Here is a 20901-nt window from a genome sequence, read left to right as displayed (position 1 = left end):
CACAGCTCCCAGAAAAGTGAGTATACAGATGCAAGGCTGCAGATTAGGACTGTATCTTGTTTTGCTTAATAAATCTGACAAAGTAGGATTATGAGCTACTCCAGATGGTTTGACACATTGCAGGGCAGTTACTGTATCTAGGGCTCTTAATTAAATTCCCTGTTAACCTCTACAACCTTCTCAAGTGAGAGTCATTTCCTCTCGGAGCAGATCGTGTCAGAAGGAGCCAGACAAACAGACTTTGAAAGGTGGAACAGGAGCCTGCCAAGCCAAAGGATTACTAAACAGCTATGTAGCAGCCTAGGGATTAACCTGGCCTTCGGTACCCATCTTAGAGAGAAGTTTAAAACCAGAAAATAGTAAGGTGTCTAGTGGAGATATCTACCCCCAAACAATCCTACCCGACGGAAGGAGGATGTGCAGCGAAGAGCACAGCGGGAAGTGCGCGGCACACAGGGAAGACAGACAAGGCTGTTCCCGACAGCTCAGACCTAGAGCTGCCACTGCCACTAGATGTAGCCACTGCTCTGCTCTGAGCTACCTGCGGGTTTGGCATTCGCCTGATGTCGTGTTAAGTCTAGAGGGTTTAAAATCTTAGGAAGTCCTTTCTTCCTAATCTATCCTCTTTTGACGTTCACATATGGTGTTGCTCAGTCCCACATAGCAGAGGAGAAGGTCAGGCTCATACCAGAGAGTTTTGGCAGCCAGGGGCTTGCTGCAGCTCGGAGGGGATTCCTGGGTCACCCAGACAAACAGGCTGCCCAGCAAGTAACACACCACGGGAACGGCAGCTATTTCCACACACACTCCAGCTCTGTACTCAAATCCCACATATTTCTGTCCCAGTCCTATGTCTTATTGTGCACTAAGCCCACTTAGTGGTACAAAAGAGCCTGGAATTTATTATTTCTCCTATTTTGGTGCTACAAGTCTCTCTGATGTCTCTGTAAACTGGAACAGGTTAAGAACACGTGAAATATTTTACAATAACAAAAATTATATTTATTTCATCATCATCACCATAACAATAACCAGGAAAAAAGCGCCAAATCAAGAGTCTTGCAACTTTTTTTCAGAACAGATTGAGTCATGTTGGAATCTGCTGTTTATGAATACTTTCAAGAAAGATCAGTCCTGGGCATCAGGGAAAAAGAAGAGCAAGGGCAAGGTTTAATTCTCCATCTTGGAAAAATTAAAGTGGTGAATACTGATGCTGTTTCCTGACTTCTACATGATCAAAATGTGCTCTGGACACAGCTCTGCTGCTGATGTTTCACTGAAGTACTGCTTGTGTCCATCTAGCAGCATAATAAAGCAGATTTCATATGCTACTCTCTAAATAAGTTTGTAGGCATTGACAACTTCAAGTTAGATCATTTGAAATTAGGTGTACAAGAATGCAGAGCGAAAATAAATTAATTTTGAAGATACATGCTTGGTTTAGGCTGTTCCTCAGGTCACTTAAACAAAAGGTATATTTGGAAAGAAGGAGGTGCTCACAGTGAAATAAAGACATTTTCCTGTATGATTATAAACTCTCTGAAGGGGTGAAAAGTCCTACAGGCAGCACATATACTACCCCACTGGCATTAATGGAAATTCCGTGTACTTATGCAAGGATTGAATTTAGCCACCAAACCACCTCATGGTCCAGGTAAATCCTTCCATCCTAAAGAAAACTGAACCACCTCAAGTACAGCTTGTAGTGATTAAAACCCCTTAGCATTGACTAGTATGAGTGGGTAAGATAACAGTAAGATAACAGGTATCTTCTTCTGAGTTCATTGCATTATTTATGGCAGGGATAGAAGATTGGTAAAATATTCCAGTGCAAAAAAGCCATTGAACTTGGCACTGTGGCAGGACACAAGTGAAGTCTCTGCTAGACCCACTCTAGACATTCCTGTGTCTCAGGAGAAACTGTGTATAGAAAGGAGAAACAAGCAGGATTTAGTACTCAGTGTGGAAACTGAAAATAAAGACATAATTTTATTTGAAGATAGGGTAGGAGGTAAGAATCTCAGTTTAAGGTGTGTCTTGGTGCTTAAGTGTCAGATACAAGAGTGCCTTATACAAATCACCCTATAAATCCTGGTGCCATACTAATGGGTTCAGGGCTCAGGCTCCATTCAATTCCTCCCAGATGCACTCTTAGGTCCCATTTCTCACCTGGTATATGTATACTTCTCACATGAGACTGTAACTAGACAAACATATGCTTTGTTCCCATCAGACCACAGTTCCCATCACTCTTTAAATCTGGACTTCAGCATCCTTGGCCTTGGCCCTGATCCTGCCTGCCTCTTGCCCTTTAGGCTGGGGATCCACAGCAGGCTCTTGTCTCCTGGAGCTGGCTCATCCTGAACTGTCAGTGCCTTGTTCCTGGTCCTAACTGCAGGACATGCCTGCTCACAGTCTGATTGAGATCTTCACACACCATGCTAGACATGCCTTCTTCTTGCTATTGCTTTATCCTAGTCTCACTTCAGTTTTATGAGAGGAACTGATAAAGAAACACATCTGTTTCCTGCTCACTTCCAATTACCATGGGGCACTCTGCTCCCTTCCAGCATGCTCAGCTTCTCTCTCTCTGCAGCTGCCTGGGGTGGGAGGAAGCAGAGCTGCACCAGGTCATGTCACAGGGAAGAGCAATCACATACTTCCCTGCTACATCATCTTTTGGAGATACACCATGCCTCAAAACCCATCAGGTTCCACATGATATCCAGCTGGCACAAACTGTTCCCCTAAGGGGTAATTTGTGCTCAGGTAGGCCCAGGAGATGACTGGAGAAATAAAACAACAGCTATAGAATGGTCTGAAAACAGCTGCTCGAAGAAGTAGAGAGGAGGCAGAGTTTAGCATCAGCCTAGTTACCACAAAAAGGTGCCAAATAATGGTAGCTGCATTTCTCAGCTTCTCACCTGATGATATAAATCACATTAATTTCTCTGATGATTATCAAAATGGAGCTAGAAACTTCTTAAATTTAGATGTAACTCTACCTCATGCCTTTGGGAAAGGAGAGGCAAAGGGCTCTGATTTTAAGCAATAAAGCAGCACATTGTATTTTTCTCACTCTGTCCCTCCATATGCCACCACCCTCCCTTGATGAATGATGAATGAGTATTTAGAGCACAGGAATTTGAATAGGAGAACAGCATCTCCAGGAGCACAACTGGATGTCACAGCAGACACTGGGCACTCTGGCCAAATGTCAAGCACGGTGCTAAACCAATCCAGAAGAATTACCATGGTGAGAAAAACACTCCTCCTTGTACAATCTGCAGTGAGGAGGGCTTGGTAGCACCAAGAGACCCGCTCCTCTATGGCCACCTGCACTTGTGCAGAGTGGGTGTGACGTGTGGACAGATGGTCAGCTGTGACTGTAGCATTTGACACCCTCCTTTGTGCAGATGTAAATGCCTTCACCAGGCATGAAGCTCTGTGATGGTGCCCAGAGCAGGCAGTGGGTATTTACAGTTTAATTGTGCTTATTTTACACTGGAACTGCTCCAGGGATTTGCTCCTGAATCACTGGCATGGGAGTGTGAGGGCAGGATCTGGGCTGGACATCACTCTGGTGTCTCACCCCAGCTCAGTGAAGGATGCAGCGCTCTCATGGGCAGTGGAACATGTACATCATGCTCTTACAGTAGATATAAATGAGGGAGAATCAGAGCTGTGAAATAGGCACAATGCAAAGTATACATCGTGGTTATATGGATGCAAGCAAGAGGAAAATGGGAAACATTAGGCCAGGAGAATGCCATGTGTGCCCTAACTCCAAGCAGGATATAAAAACTGTTTTCCTATTGCCCATAGGAATGTTCAGCAGTCTTCTACAGGACCTTCTTAACAGTACTGGGGATTAACACGTGGTGCTTTCACCCCAGTTACCATACTGCAAAGTTTTATATGCATTTGGTGCAGGAAAAAACAGCAGCAAAGTCTAGGGAAAAAGGAAAGTGGCTATGTCCTGATGTTCCTTTATATCAACTTTGCTTGCAATTCTTTTTCCAAATGATTTTCTATTATAATCACAACTGTGTTTTGGTTTTTTTTCTCCTCATTAGACTCTGGGATTATTCAATGGACAACTTGATTTTGATCCACTAGGGATTTGATCTTCCAATGTGAAATACTAAGACAATGTTTTCTGGAGGATTTTTGCCTTATTCAGAAACTGAAAGGTATGTTCATTTTTGAGTACTCCAGTAAAATGAGATATGTTTTCTTCATCCTAAAACCAGAACCCAATTGGGTAAGCAGGAAAAAGAGGGAGAGTCACCTCATAATGAACAGGAGTTAAGGGGAGTTATTTGAATGTAAAAAGCTGCACCAAATGCAGACTATCAACTCCAATTTCCTGATAGATCTGGAAATTAATTTCCTTGATCTTTGGTTCAGTTGGGTTTCCCATACATATTTAATACCTACTTCCTAGAATTCTATAAATAGCTTTCTAGACTTTGTGGGTTTTCCTACTACTTCTTGCTTCATGCATACTATTATTTTGCTTCTGTATTTTCTGAAGCATTTTAGGAAATATGTATGAGAGCCTAGGGGACACTGGGATGACTGATTAAGAAGAGGCAGAAGGAGGGTGTAAAACACACCAAGACCCAAGATAGCTTTTGAGGCATTACTGACAAGCAGGATATTGAGAAGATTTTATGAATTGCATCAAAAAGCAATAGGAGGAGGAACTGCATGTTTATTTGAACAAAGAGGAGGAAGAAGTGAGCTGCCTATGGAGTGCCTGGTCTTCCTGGACATTGAGACAGTGACTGCAGGAGACCTGAGGTGCAACCTTTTCTTTCCTCAGGGATGGCAGCAGTGCTATCTGAGACTCTGCCCTCTGGGCCTTTGGCTATTAATAACTGCAGGATGCCTGTGCGAGCAGCCTTCAGGAGTCAAATTCACTGCACTTTGCATCAGCATTTTGTGCTGGGCAGAGCTTCCCTGCACCCAGGCACCCTGGGAGAGGGGGCTGCTGGACAAGCCTCCCCAGGCAGCACCCAGAGACAGGCTGGGAGGAAGCAGCCACTGCTGAGCTCTGGGGCAGGTGTGTGAGCTGGTCTGAGCCTGGCACTGCAAGCCTGAGGTGAGTTGACTGGACAGCAAAATAGTGCAGGTGGTGGAGAAGTAAAGACTGGTTTGGCTTCCAGCACCAATGACTGCTGCAAAGATCAATGCACAAAAAGACAGAGGAATTGAACAAGAAGACAGAGCTGAGGGAGAAAAGCCCTGGCTTTATGTATGACATAGTGAGGAGAATGGGGTTTGAGGCTCCAGCAGCTTCTGGGAGGGCTGAGAGAGCAGTAGTACTGTGTAACTCTGGACCCTGTCCATAGTGAGACACTGCTGTCTCTTTCCTTCTGCTAGACCAACTGCATGCAGTGGGTTTTTCAATCTTCAGTCCTGCTGGATTAGTAAAGAAGGACAGCAGAATGTGATAGACTTGTCCTCACTGCTGCTTGGGAATTAGTGTGAGGAGCACAGCTTTCCACTGCGGCTTCCCTTTCTGCCTTGCCCCAGGAAATCCATGCTTGTGGCATACGGATGATTTCTCTGTTTTGTGAATTTTAGGACCCATCAGATGGGCCATAACCTCTCACCTCTGCTATTTCCTGGCAGCATTGCCCTTTTCCTGTCAAGCAGGGCCTGCTTCTTTTATACAGCCAAGCAGATGTCTGGCTGCTTAAAGAGAATGTGCAGTGTGTGCGTCATGGCTGCACCTGCTCACACTTGCTTTGGGAGTACCCCAGGATGGGCTCATAAATGATGTGAACTACACAGGCAGCATCTCAGTAAAAGGAAAAACTTGCAAATTTGAAAGAAAAAATAATCCAAGGGAGTATCTGCCAATGTGATTGGCACTGTTTTGCTGTGGCTGGGCTTCTTTTAACAGTTATCACAATTCCATCACGTAAAATTATGTTGCAAAAGAAGTAATGGTGGAATGATACTTCAGAATACACAGGAGATAAAAACGTCTTGATCAGAAGAGTAGTATACAAACTTCCAGTTACAGCTGTTTGCTTGCTAGTTTTAAAATATAACTCATAGTTCAAAGTTTTTCAGTTCTGAAATCTTAAGCAAGTAAAGTACAAAGAATCACAAGACAGAGATGGTAGTTATTGCTGCAGCTGAAGCCAATGTATCTTTGCCCATTTTTCTTTGTATTGTATTGCATTATATTAGGTGGGGATCTGTCCCCTATATGCTGTTGTTTGGGCATGGACAGTGCTGAAGCAAAGGCAAGACATTTACTCTACTTACATTATGTGTAATAACCCCTGAGAAGGACTCTCAAAAGCTGCCTGAAATGGAATTGCTGATTTTCCCTGCTTTTGCAGTTCACATCTCATCCTATCTGGGGATAGAGATGGGGAACACTGTATCAGAAGAAATCTCCCTCTTCTCCTCTTCCTCCCTTCAAAATGGTATCAGATAAGATCAATACATAAGATACAGATGCAAGTGACTTCAAACAAATTGGGTGAACAACTTTAACAAGTTTTCCTGTGCCTTCCTCCTCCAGCCCTTCTGTAACAAAACAGTAGCAGTCATAAAAGACAGAACTACTTGGAATTTTGTTTTGTTTTGTTTTGTTTTGTTTTTTCCCTTCCAGACTTGCAGTCTGGTAACTTTCTGAGTACCTACTCTAATTCTAAAAGACTGTTGAAATATGCAAACCAGAACTGCACATGATGCAAAATGCTCCAAATAACTTGTGGACAGACCTGAAACCTTTATCCAAAAATATATATTACCATCTAATGATAACTGCATGTTGTTATAACATTGCATCATAGAGCAAATTTTCCAAGTGACATCCTGTTACTGCAGCACAAGATAATAACAGAGTATTCTTATAGCTCATGTGGATTCTGAGAGACTGCCTTGTTGCAATTAAATTGCCTCTTTTGGATGAGTGCTATAGGGCACCTTGGCAATGCTTCTGCTGGGATCTGCTACCATATTTTGTCAGAATGCTGAGTCTCCAGAGAACCCCAGAATGGCCTGCTGATGATTTCCTGTATGGGATGACACCTTCCACTAGCTCCATTATGGGGAAGGGATAGAAAAAAACCAGTGTGGGAAAGGAAGGCTGTGTGTCTTTTACCTGTAGATGGCAACTAAAAGAGAGGCAAGAAATACATTTCCAGTGTTTCATTCTCCATTTCCTTGTGTGTTTAGAGCAAAGCAGAGAACCCTTTGTGGGAATGCCCCTTGCAGGGACTCCTGCTCCTCTTAAAAGGAAAAAGTCCACTAAACTCATTGGGAAGCTGACACATGAAGGTAAGATATGCAAAACTGCACATGTAAAAATTGTTTGGATTTCAACCTGAATTTCGGCCTTTAAAATCTCACATCTTGCCTAACTGAACTCTCAAAGCAAGAGATCCATTGAACATACCAGGAGGCACAGCCACAAATTTTACTGAAGCCCAGCCTTCAACCACGTCACATTTTCTATCTTACAGCTGAAAAGCATTGCACACACTCAGGCCAAAAGTCAACCAAGACTGCACTCTGCAAACTTGTATTCTCCTGCAGCATTAATTTGGATGCAGATCAGTGTAAATGGACAGAAAACATGATATTTTACAGGGGTCAATATTGCAGTGCCTAGATTTATTCTACATCATTCTCTCTCTTACAACCTTTGTTTCATACTTGTTTTCTCTCTGTGTGAGAGAGTTTCTTTAATTCCAGCACTCATTAGCTGAACAAGATAAGATCTCTTAGAGAGGTTAATAGACCAGGAAGAATATAACCTGGAACATTTTTCTTTCTACAGAATATGTGTATATTGGGTAGGGTAACTTTCAAATAAGTGTGATGTCCTTATCTTTTCTTTACTTTTGACAGCATGAGGAAGGTTTTAGAGGTTTGGAAAAGTATTCATTTGAAGCAGTGCCAAGAAATCCTGCTGCACTGACTGAGATGCTTCAGATGTGGCAGACACCCATCTAGCTCCACCCCTATGCAACTTCTCTCTGCAGATTTGCCTTGATTGCAGTCCAGAGTAAATACCAAAGATCTATACCCAAAGTGTCTTCAATGTAAAGACTTGGTGCATAGATAATGTCCTAAAATCTTAATTTAGAAGATAATTTGGGTGCTTGAAGTCACTACTGATGATAGGAAGAAACAGACAAAAGACATAGACCAGAGTGCTTCCTAAAGTGTCCCACTGTATATGTTTTGTAGCTATGCCACAAGAGGTGTCCAAGCTGAACCTGGGGAAGAAGATCAGCATCCCCAGAGATGTGATGCTAGAAGAGCTTTCTCTCCTCACCAACAAAGGATCCAAGATGTTCAAATTACGTCAGCTAAGAGTGGAGAAATTCATTTATGAGAATAACCCTGATGCCTTCACTGACAACTCTGTGGTAAGTTGAAGATTAAGACTAAAATGCTACTCCATACACTCAGGGAAAACAGGAATGGAGTGTGCCCAAGCTCTCTTCTGTTTTAATGTGTGTGGGCAGGGGGTAGGGAGGGTCTACTAGCAAAGCAGTGAAAGAAGAAAACAAAATTACATAAATACACAAGTTTTATTTCCTTTTGGCAGCAGCATTAGTCTCGTCTGGCAAATATTTGGTATCACACATACAGAAGCATGACAAAATTCAGTACTGAGTGATGAAGGAAGGCTGCATGTTTGGCAAGTGTTCAGAACTCAGGGCAGGGCTAATTGGTTTTGTACCCATTCCATTTCTTCTTTGCATGATGGCAATGATCCATCCAACTCCAGTAGACCAGGGCTATTTTTAGTCTAGGATACTTTTATGCTTTTTGCTGGACAGAGTCCTCTGCTAGTATCTGCAAGTTCCACAAGTGAAACCTCTAACCTGACTCTGAAATATTTTCAGTTAATTTGCTAGAAGCCCAGTTTGTTTTCCCCTAAAACATTTTCCTTTCAGATATGGTATATAAATACAGACATTCATTTTCTTTTCCCTTTCCCTTGCATTGGTATTACTCCTTTCTACAGCTAGTTGCAGGTGTAAAGTCTTTTGAAGACCCCTAAACTTTTACAAATGAAACTCTCTGTTCACGTGATTATCAGAATTCAGTAAAACAAATAGAAAATGTTTAAGGATCAAATGCATTTTGATATACCACCTCATCTTCTGATGTTCTTTAAAGTTGGTTTGGTGACATTTTATCCCTTTATGGCATCTATCTTCCAGTCTAAGGAAACTCAAGGAAAACAACAAAAGTTAGGCTGAAGAAAATGTTTTGCCAAACAAAAACACACTATCTTTTAGCATTCTGATGTTTTCAAAAACAGCAATAGGAAAATATCTGCAGTTCACTTCTAGAAATGCCAACATAAAAATCAGAATGTGGAAAGATGCCTAACAAAAAAAAAAAAAAATTAAAATTAAACAGTAAGATTACAGATGAGGGATGACAGACCAGAGATATAACAAGCATATCCCGTAATGTTAAACTTTGGTCGGTTTCTTCACCTCTTTGTGCTTTAGGTAGTTCTTTTCTTCAGTGAATTATCTCCCAGAAAGAATGTGAGAATGAATGGTATATTGAACTTTGGACTCCACAGATGAATATCCTAGAGAAATGCATGCTGTTTTCATAAGTATGCAGCAATCTCAGAGTTCCTAAAACATACGAGGGCCAAGTTCATATGTGAGAATCTGCTGCAGTGAGAAGTGAGAAAATGACAAATTGATGGAATATAAGGCTAGAGTCCAAAGTGACAAAAATTTGAGGGTGTCACTAAAGAATGCTCAATCAGAACAATCCAAAACAAAGAAGTTGTGACAAACTGACTCAAGACTGGACATGCACAGTCACTTCATGACTAACATTATAAATGCTGATGACAATTGCTTATCTTTTGTTAGCAGCTTTTTCCTACTTTGTTTATTAATCTGTGCCTGACTTTCACTCCATACCCCTTCTGTAGTGGATCTCTCTCTTTTGTGAGCACACATCTGCTCCCAAGATCTTTCAGCATGGCTGTTCAGATCCTATGCCATGGGGAAATGTAGTTGGGGGTTAGAAAATCCTTTAAAAAGCTAGGATTTTCTTTGTTGCTTTGCTGTAGGAGAACCATGTCATGGTCTCCAAACCAGGTGGCATTCTGCTTAAAATCCTTCATGATTAGCTTACAGGCCTTCTCTCCACATCCATGGAGAGACAACAGATAGCAAAACTGTAACGGTCAGTGCAAGAAGACTTTGGTCTGCCTACAGCCCTCGCTTGGGGTCAGTTTAGCAAGATCAAAACATAATTAATTGTTACTGGTTTTTGGCTGCTCCAGGAGCTCGCTGCTTGCACCCACTGCCTTTGCAGGTAACTGTTCTCATCACTGCTTTGCTGCAGTCAGACCATTAAGGAAAACGGAGCAATCACAGCAACTGAGCCATTGTCTCGGAGAGCTGGGTGCTCTTGAGCAGGTAAAGGCAACAGATCTGCTCTGTTATCTTCCAAACCATCAGGACAGCGCCTGACCTTAGCACCAAATAACTCTCATCAAAAGCCCTTTTGATTGCAGTGACTTTGAATAGCTTTCTTTTCCTTTCTTGCTGCTCTATCTGCTCAAGGGCAGATGCAGAAAAGAAAGCTCAAGCAAAAGATAACTGTGTGAGGAAGATAATGGCAGAGTAAGAAGTCCTACTGCTACACCCAGTTACTTCCCTCTCTCAATTAACTTCCATGTCCTTTGTGCCCCATTCCAAAGAAGTTCTTGTGGTTTTGAGGCTGTGGGACAGTGAAGGAATTTGAAGCTGGTGATGTGTTTTCTGCTTGTATATCATAGATTTCCTAACTGTCTTGTCTTAAAATATTCTCAGGACACGCTTAAGAAAGCAGGGCAAGGCAGGTCTGGGATGGAGTATGGACTGTTTCTTTCCCCCAGAAGAAGTTTACTAGCATGATAATGTAATATAAAAACACACAAAGAGAAAGGTTATTAAAAATAAATCCAAACCATATAAGGGGTTCCAGAATAGCCTGTGCTGTAGCCATAAACCTTCCACACAAGGGAGAAGATCTCAGCAGTCATGTGTCATTGACCCACCCTTCTGCTTCTCTCCTCCTTCTTTTCCTCCAGCCAAAAATCCACACTGGACAATCAGATCACTCTCCTTACTTGTAGCAGAGGAAACACATATACTGTGTGCACATGAAGGTCAGACAGCCCCATGTAAAAGTGAAAACCTGTCACTCTCTGTAACTGCTGCACCTCTACCCATCCAGTTAAAGGCAAATGTGGATAAACCCCCAGTCAAAAGGACTGACCATTCCTAACATGAGTAAAATGAAATGCACCACATCCTGTAGAGCTGTTCTCAATACTGTGACTCTCTTTGCTTGCAAATATACAGTACAAAGGGAAGGTTTTAGGGAGGGGTGAGTTTGACACCAATATCCTGCCAAACAGGGAGAATTTGGGCAACATCCTCCTTGTTTTGTGCTGTGCTGGAGAAGCTGGGCTCTTCTGAGCCCTCTCTAGTAAACCAGATGTAGGATTTCTTCTCCTCATCCCAGGCTGTGCCACCCACAGGAACTGTGATTCTCTCCATGTCTCAGAGGATATTTTCAACTTCATTGTGGAGTTGCAAGATATAATTTATTACTGACTAAAGACCACAATGAAATCCTATCTTGCTGTGTGCTCTATTACTGTATCCTCTGGCCGACTAGAGAATGAGGAAAATCACTACATTTGTTTTTTAACAGTGAAACTGAAACATGGAGTAGATTAATGAGTCACCCAAAATCAAAGATAGGGTCTCAGTCTTCTCTTTGGATCTCCTAAATCCCACTTCACCGTTCAGCAGTTAATAAATCAGCAGTTCACAGACTGCTTTCCTGCATAATGCTGAATTTGTTTGGCCTCAAATACATGTAAGATCATGTAAAACAACATTTCTTAGCCCTGCAGCCGCACTCATTATTGCCCTAACTCCTTTCAACATCCCACCTCTGCTTTTGAACCTCAGTGTAAGAGCTTGCTGTCATCAAGTGGAAACTTTTTAACACCTGACTGGCAGGCATTAATGGGAAACTGAAAACAAAGCCATAGTTATGTGTCTTGGATGTTGCCATTACTCTGTCTCTCTTCCAGTAAGAATCCTTAAATATGGTCCTTCTGCTAGTCAAAACCTGTGGCTTGATTTGGGTTACATGTAGGAGACTTTCCTTTTTCTCCTCTCCTTTTTATGTTTTATTATCAGATCTTAAAACAATTAGGAAGGTAAAATAACCAATATCTAAATAGACAATTATGAGCAGTAGTACTTCAAAAACCACACCAACCCACAACCAAAATCCCCACCTTGGTGCTTTCTTACCCTCATCCACAAGTTAAAATAAATGCAGCTTCCAGTCATGGCAAAGCTTGTATGAAAACAAACTAAAATGTGTTGGCAATTTCTGCTGGACTTCAGGTCAAGAGGTCTCTTTTAAGCTGATACCAACTGTGAAACAAAATCTAAGAAATCTAAAGAATTGGATTACTGCTGTTCTGGAAAATGGCAGGAATTAGTATGCTTTTCAGTGCTGGACAAGAACTCAGAGCAGGCAGAAGTAGCAGGAAGAAAATGGAAGTGGTTATGTTACAAACCAAAAGTGATGCTTCAGAGCAGACAGCAGTACACCACCAACCTGCCTCAGAGATCTTACATGATGAATAGCCAGGCATGATACAGTGTCTGAAGGAAAACAATGATGGAGAAATGTCATCATGCAGCTGCTTGGTTTATTACAGAGCATGCAGTGCTGGCTCTGTATGCCCCTTAATGTACTTGGATGAATGTCAGTCAAGATCAGTGGAGGTAAGGTTAAAGGGGAAATGTTAGGTATAATTTTTCTAGGAGTTCTGTTCTTCCTAGAATGTTAAACCTCTTGAACAAACATTACAGGATAATTGCAGGCTAAGATACAATTCTCAGCTTATGACCTAAGTCGACTGAGCCAGGTGAGATTGTAACTTCTTTAACAAAATGAGCCTTGCTGCACTGGAGCCGGATTGGTGCAGAAGACCTAGAGGTCCCACTATACCCAAAGCTGTGGAAGAGTGAACGTGGAGTCTGATGCATTCTTATTCAAGAAGTGACTGGAGTGGAAAAAGCAGAGTAACAGAAAAAAAGTCTTTTATTTTCCACAGTGCTCCAATTTGTTGCAGCAGTGTGAGAAAACTCTGGACCAAAATTCTGAAACACAATTTCTTTCATCCACAAAGAAAATGTGACAAAAATGATATAAAATATACAAATAAGATATGTCTAATTTTGGGTAGCATTAGATAAAAATTCCTGTTATTTAGATGGGTAAATTCAGGCACAGAAGCAAAAAATATTTTGTCTAAGATTACACAGCAAGTCAGAAATGGACCTGGAAATAGAAAGCAGGAGCTCAATCTACTGTGCCTCTCTGGGTAGCAAGTTTGAAAAAAAATGTAAGATGCTTCTACAGCTTCTTATTTTCACCCTTTTTAAAGAAATGAGTCATAGGTTTAAGGCTATGCAATTCCAAATGAAGGACTGAGGCCCACGCTTTGATAAAAACAGCAGGCAGTCTATGAGACTCTCCAAGTGTCTGAATTTTAAATCTTCCATCCCACCATTAAGGAGCATTTGAGTGGCTGCCACGGAGACGATGCAGTCCAGTAACTTCAGAAGTGTTAGTAACTACATAGGCATCAAACATTTGGGGAGCTCTTTAGCAGTGAGGTGGAAATAGAAACACATTTGGTGGCCTCAATCATTTTCTTTAGGGCACAGCAAGGAGCTGAAGGGGAGCACACGGTGTCTCTCCTGGGGACTGCCCGCATGACGTCAGGGCCTTGAGATACACAGAGATCTCAGCTCCATTAGTTGGATCATCTTTCATTATCTAGTTTTTATTAGGCACATGCTCTAGAGAATTCAGAATTTGTCCATCTAAGCACTCAGCCTGCAAGAGCAGGCGCTTGCTAACACTAAGGACTTGAAAGACATGAGCCCAATTTGTTTAGCCAACCCAGGGGGCCCATCACATGAACTCGCAACAAGTGCTCTCCTATTAGAGTGGATTTAGGGACGCCCTGGGACTGATAATATCCACTACCTCCACCAATGCACAGACAGGAGGAGCTGTGTGATCTGTCCCCAGACCCAACAGGAGGTTGTCAGCCATCTCAACTGACATTCCTGGACTTCTCTCCTGGAACTCCCACCAACACAGTCAATCAATACTAGCAGAGAGGCTGGTTTTATGATGTGAATATGCATATATGTAAATGTTCCACATGCTGTTAGCAGTGGCCCAAGACATGCATTCTCCTCAAGTGTGAGCTCCAAAACTCTAAAATTTCACTCTAAAACTCTGACCAGAGGCGTGCTCTCTGTATTGGAGACAAAGCTGTACCTATGCAGCTTTGACTATGTTGAGACTCTTGATTGAGGCTGTCTTTCCTGAGCTCCACTGTCTTGGAAAATCTTTCAAAAAGATTATTTTCTCTTTGATTCATGTTAATTTGAGCTAGGAAAAACAATTGTGGTGACCAAAACTGAAGTAAATTATATTTTTGTTTTAGCAGGTGAGTAAACTGGGGTGTTACATGGAAAATATCTTTCCTATCTGAATGGAGTTGCCTGCTTTTAGCAGATCAGATGTTTTCTCAGCAGGCCCATGAAGAATAGCTTAAGGCAAATCAAACTAATTTAATTTGCAGCTAAATAAGATTTAGGAATGGCTTTCCTGATACAGACCTTCTGTTCCAGAGAAACTTCATTCCTACTTAGTGATAATACTGCCATTTAAAATAACACCAGATGACAATGATGCCCCTCCCTAGTCACATCAAATACTGCTGTGAGCAGAAACACAAGTCCATTTTACTGCAGCTCATGTTATGCTGATGCTTTGGGACTTTTTTTCTCTTGCAGGAGAGGCATGTAAGTAACTACAGGAAAGGAGAAATAAGCCCATAATTCTCAGAAAGGGCACACAGCATGGGTGAAACTAGAAGGAAAACAGATGCAAATTTAGTTTTGAAGGTAGTGAGCAAACCAGTAGAAGCATTACCCTAGCATATATATTAACATTTTGAAAATAACCTCATTCTGACCCCTAACCCTCAAAATACCCCTTTTCAGTTTGCCTTTTTACAGCTACATAGCTGCCACGCATAATGGAGCAGATTGCCCAGTTAGCTCCTGTGCACAGCTTAATGCTCGCAATCCTCTCCCCTCTCAGTGCTTCCTGACATTCACGGGAACATTATCTCCTGTGTTCCTAAAAAGGGAATTCCCTGCAGCTAGGAGAAGGACAGACAGTCCCTAAAGGCCCTGGGGGAACCAACTCTGCCACTTCAGCCTGCAGCTGGCTGCCTGCCTGGGTTGCAGCCTGGTGACCTGCTGTGAAACCCTGGACACTGTTGTGGGAGACACAGGGAGCAGAGGGTTAGCTAATTCTGCCTTGAGCCTTGTGGGGTTTTCACTTCTCGACTATTTTTAGCTGACTGAACAGCTGGCCTTGGAAGCCTGTTTACAGCCTGGAAAGCTTCTTTTTGCTAAACTGTGCTAGGTGTAAGAGCCCTGAGAAAGCCTAAACCCTTTGAGAGCCATCTCTGAGGCTGCCTGAGATTAATTTATACAGGTAGAATAGCAGTATGAGGAACCACAGATTCATCCAGTGTCATGAATATGTATTTGTTGCATCTTTGTGCATCTAATATCCAATCTCCTAGTCCAACAGGAAAGACTATATGTGATATATAACCCAGGTTACTTGCATTATATAGCTGTGTGGGCTGTACTGCACAAGAGATACTTTTAAAGTCTGATAGGAGTCTAGTTTTGATGTCACTCATGACCAATATGTGAAACATTTTTCTAAACATACTATATCAGTTTCTATTCCACACAAGCATTTATGAAAGTTTCTGTGTGCAAAGACAGGATATTGTGCCAAAATGTACACCACAAGGTCAATAAATCCTGCATGGATTGTTTGCTCTTTTACTACATACTGCAGAGATTGTGCCTTCTAGCCTGACCAAGGAAGAGTGAATGGTCTGCAAAATAAGACCAACCTAATTTTATTGATGGATACAACTTTCTTTCTTTCTTAGCCTGTTGCTGGTTAGATTTGGTTTGCTAATTCACATACTGCTACAAACAAAATTCTTCCTTTTTGTCATTTCCCTCTTGTGTTCTCCAGAAAGTATTTTCTGTTTTCCTAGGCTGCTATTTCTTCAGTTTTTCTCGACATGTAAATACTCCTCCTCAAGCAGACCTTCATATAGACCTTCAATGGTATTATATATATGGGAAACAGGCAAAAGGGCAGATATCTTCCTGACTTTTGTGTTGTCACAGAGACCCTGCTGTTCTGGTAACCTGTAACACTTAATTCCCACACTGTAATTGAGCTGGGGTTATGTTAACTTTGACAGGAAAACACTTTCTTGCCAGGCTTGCTTTCCTACAGGTTAGCCAACGTTATCTCTGTTTGGACTTCTACCTGCTCTGGCAAAAGCTAAATTTCCTTTCACCTCCTCCTCTATTTCACAGTCATCACTGGTGGGGACAACACCACCCTGATCACATAAATGACTTTGAGGCGAGTGTGCTTCCATTGCCACTTCTGCTGTTCCTCAGCTGCTACGATTCTGAATAAAGGGAATAACTCGCATGAAGTTCTGCCACTGGCTTTGTAACAGAGACACAGAACTGGTCAGATCACAGAGACTCAGGAGTTCACATTCTGAGACCCAGCCCTACAAACACAAATACACCATGTCCTGTAGCAGAGATTCAAGCACGCTCTTTTCTCCTCCCCTAGGATCACTTCCAGAAGTTCATCCCGCCAGGAGGGAGCTATGGGGAAGATGCTCACGGCTATGCCCACGGGCGGATGGTGGGAGGATCGGCAGCCGGGCAGCACGGCTCCAGCACGCAGCAGCAGCCCGGGGGCCCTCCCAGGCCTGCAAGCAGAGCAGGCGCCAGAGATGGTGAAGGGGAGCATGCCGGGAAGTCCTCTGGAAGTGCTGGAGAAGGAGGAGATGGTACTGACAAAGGCAAGTATCTCTCTGCAAAAATAAGAAACTAAAGCTATCAGACCAGATGCCAAGCCTACTCTTAAGGAAAAGCAAATTAATCTAACTCCTGGATTCTTCCAAACAAAGCTCCAGTGTAAAGTCTAGAAGAGTTGAACTGCTTTTAGGTTGATGGTTTTGTTTGTATTCTTCTGTGTTGCTCAACCACAGGCAGGAGGTAGAAATACCTTGCTTGGCTGGACCACAGAAATTACAGGAAACTTATCTGCTGAGCTCCTAAGGCTGGTAGAGCAGTAGGCCAGTACAGCTATGCCATGTCAGTGTAGCACCACCTTTCAAGGCTTTCACACTGAGCACTGCTGGAGACACTGGTATTAACTCTTTAGATCAGTAGTCTGATCTGAGTATCAGACTTGAATATCTGAGCCCTGATTTCAAATCAAAGCTTCTACCTAAAAAAAAGAACACTTTTTTGATAATCTTCAGAAAGGAGCAGCAATATTTCTAAAAGTTATCTGGTAACCACCACTGGGCCACTGAGGCAATATCTTTATGAGTAAAAATAGTTTTAATTCAATTTAGTCTTTGCCTGATTTTATCCTCTGTTTAGTTTGGCCAGAAATCTCTAGAAACAAATACCTAGTATGAGAGTCAGCAGATGTAATCATCACTTTAACAGTCCCTATAGATTAAAAAAAAAAAAAAAAAATCAAATTTGCTCGGGAACCAGGAATAACTGCCTTGAGTAACCAATGGATTTGTAATTGTAAAATCTTGTAAAATGCAAGTATTTTCATTTACATTCTGGAATAATGTGCATTTTATATCAAAATCAGCTTTTACATTTCCTGTGAAAAAGCAATCTGTAGAGACTCTTATAGTTTTCTTACAGGAGACTTTTCTTCATTGTTATCGTGTGTGCAGGGAGAAGGAGGATTAATATCATCCTATAGCTTTCACTGCAGAGACAGATCCCAGCTGCTTTTGTTTCAACTCTAGCAATCAATTTGCTGGTAAACTGCTTAGTTTAAATACTTCACACAAAAAAGAGGGGAGTAGTTGTTTTCTAGGGCTTTTTTTAAATTAAAAAAAGATTCTTGTAAATGTCTGCAATTCTTTGAAAGCAGGGAACCCCAGGACTTGGCATGGTTTGCAATAAGCAAGACAGACAAAGGAGATAAAGAAGAAAGATTCAGATAATAATGTTCATTCTTTGCCACTTACTTCATAAGGATTTGTTTTCTACACAAAATGTAGCACCAAGAAAGCACCAGAATGTCTCTCTCCACTAATCTGTTATTCTCATCTGCCCTAATCAAGCTAAGCAGATATCATTGCTCAGGGGTTTTAAGGTTTATGAAGGATGAAAATATTATAAGTGTGCTACATATCAATACAAAACTTATGTTCTTACTAGCGAGGTGGTATTATACACAGCTAGGGAAGGGAAGGGGAGGAGAGGGAAGGGAAAGGCAGAATGAAATCCCTTGTCTAAACTCATTTGCTTAATGGAGCAGCTAGAAGCTAATCTAAAATTTCTAGCAATCAAGTGTCTGAGTTTACAACAAAGTGCAGCTTTAGTCACTGATAGGATTTTAACTTCAAGCGAGATACCACATAATATTTGCAAACTGCTTTTAGCCATCCTGAGGTGATTGAGACAGACTTATCTCTAACATCCCAGTTCAGAAGGGGAAAAATGTGAATATCTGTTCATGTAATCACAAAGAAAATGCCAGGTCATGTCTGCTATGATCTGACAGCAAAAAGAAGAATGAAAAATTCCAAATACATGCTTTAATGCAAATTCCTGGATGAGTGGCTCTTAGACTGTGGTACTATCTGCTTTTGTGGATAAGAACAGAAGTGATGTACGATCATCTTTGCAAAACAGAAATCTAACCATAAAAGCTTGTATTGATGTAGAAGTTACAGAATATGGAAACAAAGCTGGTGCTTCAACTTCAGCAGCAGGACATAGTAGCACAATGCAGTTAAGAGTGCCATCTAACTAGACTGCTTTACCTTCCTCTGTTTACAGATGGGAAGTCAGGAGGCAAAAAAGTTACTATATTTAAAACTTATATTTCCCCTTGGGAACGAGCGATGGGTATCAGCCCTGAGGACAAAAGCCAGTTCTCCACGGACTTACTGTCATACAGCCCCAAAGCTGATTTCCCCCACTACAAGTCTTTTAACCGGTAAGTCCTCTTAGATATTCAATGCAGTTTATTTAGCAAGAGAAAACACAATAATGCTGATCATAGCCCTCCTGTAAATAAGTTTTAGCTGCACTTCATTTTGCTTAGAACAGTCTCCAGTGGATGAAATGTTTGGAAGACTACAAAGACAAAATACATTATGACCTAGAGATTTTAATTCAGATTATGCACAGAAAACCAATGCAGTTGGATAAGAGGACTTTAATCTTATTTGCCTCTCTTTCTCTCCCCATTTGACCAGGAGATGTAACTTGCCACTGTTTTTTACTGAAACCCTTCGAAGTTCAAGAGGTCATGAAAAATACTTATGATCAGCAGCCATAGATTTCACAGCACTTCATATACAAATCAGGCTGTTTCTGCTGTTTATGATAAGCATTGAAAGTTTTACAAATATTTCTAGGACAGCAACAATTTTGCCACCCACCTCCACAGCCTCAGGTCATCAGTACCAAGAACAAACCCACATCCTGTTCATTTCTGCAATAATGCAGCCTCTGCCTGCTACATGTACAGAAAACTAACAGGTGTGAAAGGTGTATGGTTTGATGGAGATTGGTGCAACAAGGGTGAAGGAAGTGCACAGCAGCATATGTATGTGTTTACATAACTTTTAGTACATGGGCAATGGGTACATCTATGTTCTCATGAAGGATTTGTTGGCCAACTGCAAGAGTAGCACAATTTAGAATCTTGATAACTTTGACTATTTATTTTATAAATCCTGTTGTTTACCTGTGCTCTGTTTGCTAACTCCATGTATTCCCCTATGCCAGGACTGCCATGCCTTATGGGGGTTTTGAAAAAGCAGCCAAACGGATGACCTTCAAAGTGCCTCAGTTTGATATCTGCCCTTTGCTCCCAGAATCTCTCATGATATATAATCAAAATTTCAGCAAAAGACCCTCCTTCAACAGAACCCCAATACCATGGATGCCTTCAGGAGACTTCTCAGAGTACCAGACTACGGTCAATGTGCCAATGAGTGGTGAAACAGAAGAGTTGTAAATCCCCACTGCCAAGACCTTCCCCTTTTTTTCTCAGCCCTTTCTATATGCAAGTTGATAGTAAGGAGGAAAAGTGCAACTCTTGCTCTGTCAGCTCTTTCTTTCTTTTACCTGTAGCCAAGACAAGTCCCAAGCAGGTTCTAAACTTCTCTTCACTGTACTGCTAATCTAAATCAGACACAGTTTGAGGAAAAGGAGCTTTTTATTCACCAGCACATAAGAGGCCAAGACTAAGGAAGTGTTTTTGTGTTTAGCAATGCTGCATGCTGCCTGTCTGATTGATAATAAACCTGTTTTGTCATGTGTTAACAAAAAATAAAACACCAAGATGAAAAACAGCTTTTGTGTTTTCTCTTTAAAAAGTGCTACTGAAAGAATTTGGCGATTAGCAAATTGAAACAAAAGTTTCAATCTCACAATGAGACTATTATCCTGGGAGGAAAGATCAAGGACTTACAGGGATGGTCATAGATTTATATACATCCAGGTAGCTTGGAAAAATACTGCCAAAGTGATGGGGAAGGATGATGACTTTGAGAGGAAATTAGAACAACATCAGAAATGAAATAGCAAGTCAGCCTGTCAGCAAAACAAACAGCTTAAAGTATTTCACTGCCAGCTAAGATCCCCCAGTTGTCCA

General features: G+C 41.6%; 1 protein-coding gene across 1 annotated transcript; it reads left to right on the top strand.

Moving 5' to 3' along the window:
* The first annotated feature begins 7232 nt into the window (after positions 1 to 7232).
* MYOZ1 (myozenin 1) lies at positions 7233 to 20262 on the top strand. The gene is made up of 5 exons (XM_054637619.2): positions 7233 to 7308; positions 8224 to 8405; positions 16819 to 17053; positions 19074 to 19233; positions 20031 to 20262. The coding sequence occupies exons 1-5, from the start codon at positions 7233 to 7235 to the stop codon at positions 20260 to 20262; spliced, it is 885 nt and encodes a 294-aa protein (XP_054493594.1).
* Positions 20263 to 20901: the final 639 nt, after the last annotated feature.

The sequence above is a fragment of the Agelaius phoeniceus genome, chromosome 9, assembly GCF_051311805.1.
Source record: "Agelaius phoeniceus isolate bAgePho1 chromosome 9, bAgePho1.hap1, whole genome shotgun sequence".
Taxonomy (NCBI): domain Eukaryota; kingdom Metazoa; phylum Chordata; class Aves; order Passeriformes; family Icteridae; genus Agelaius; species Agelaius phoeniceus.
Note: the sequence above shows the minus strand (reverse complement) of the source record. Positions and strands in the feature narration are given on the sequence as shown.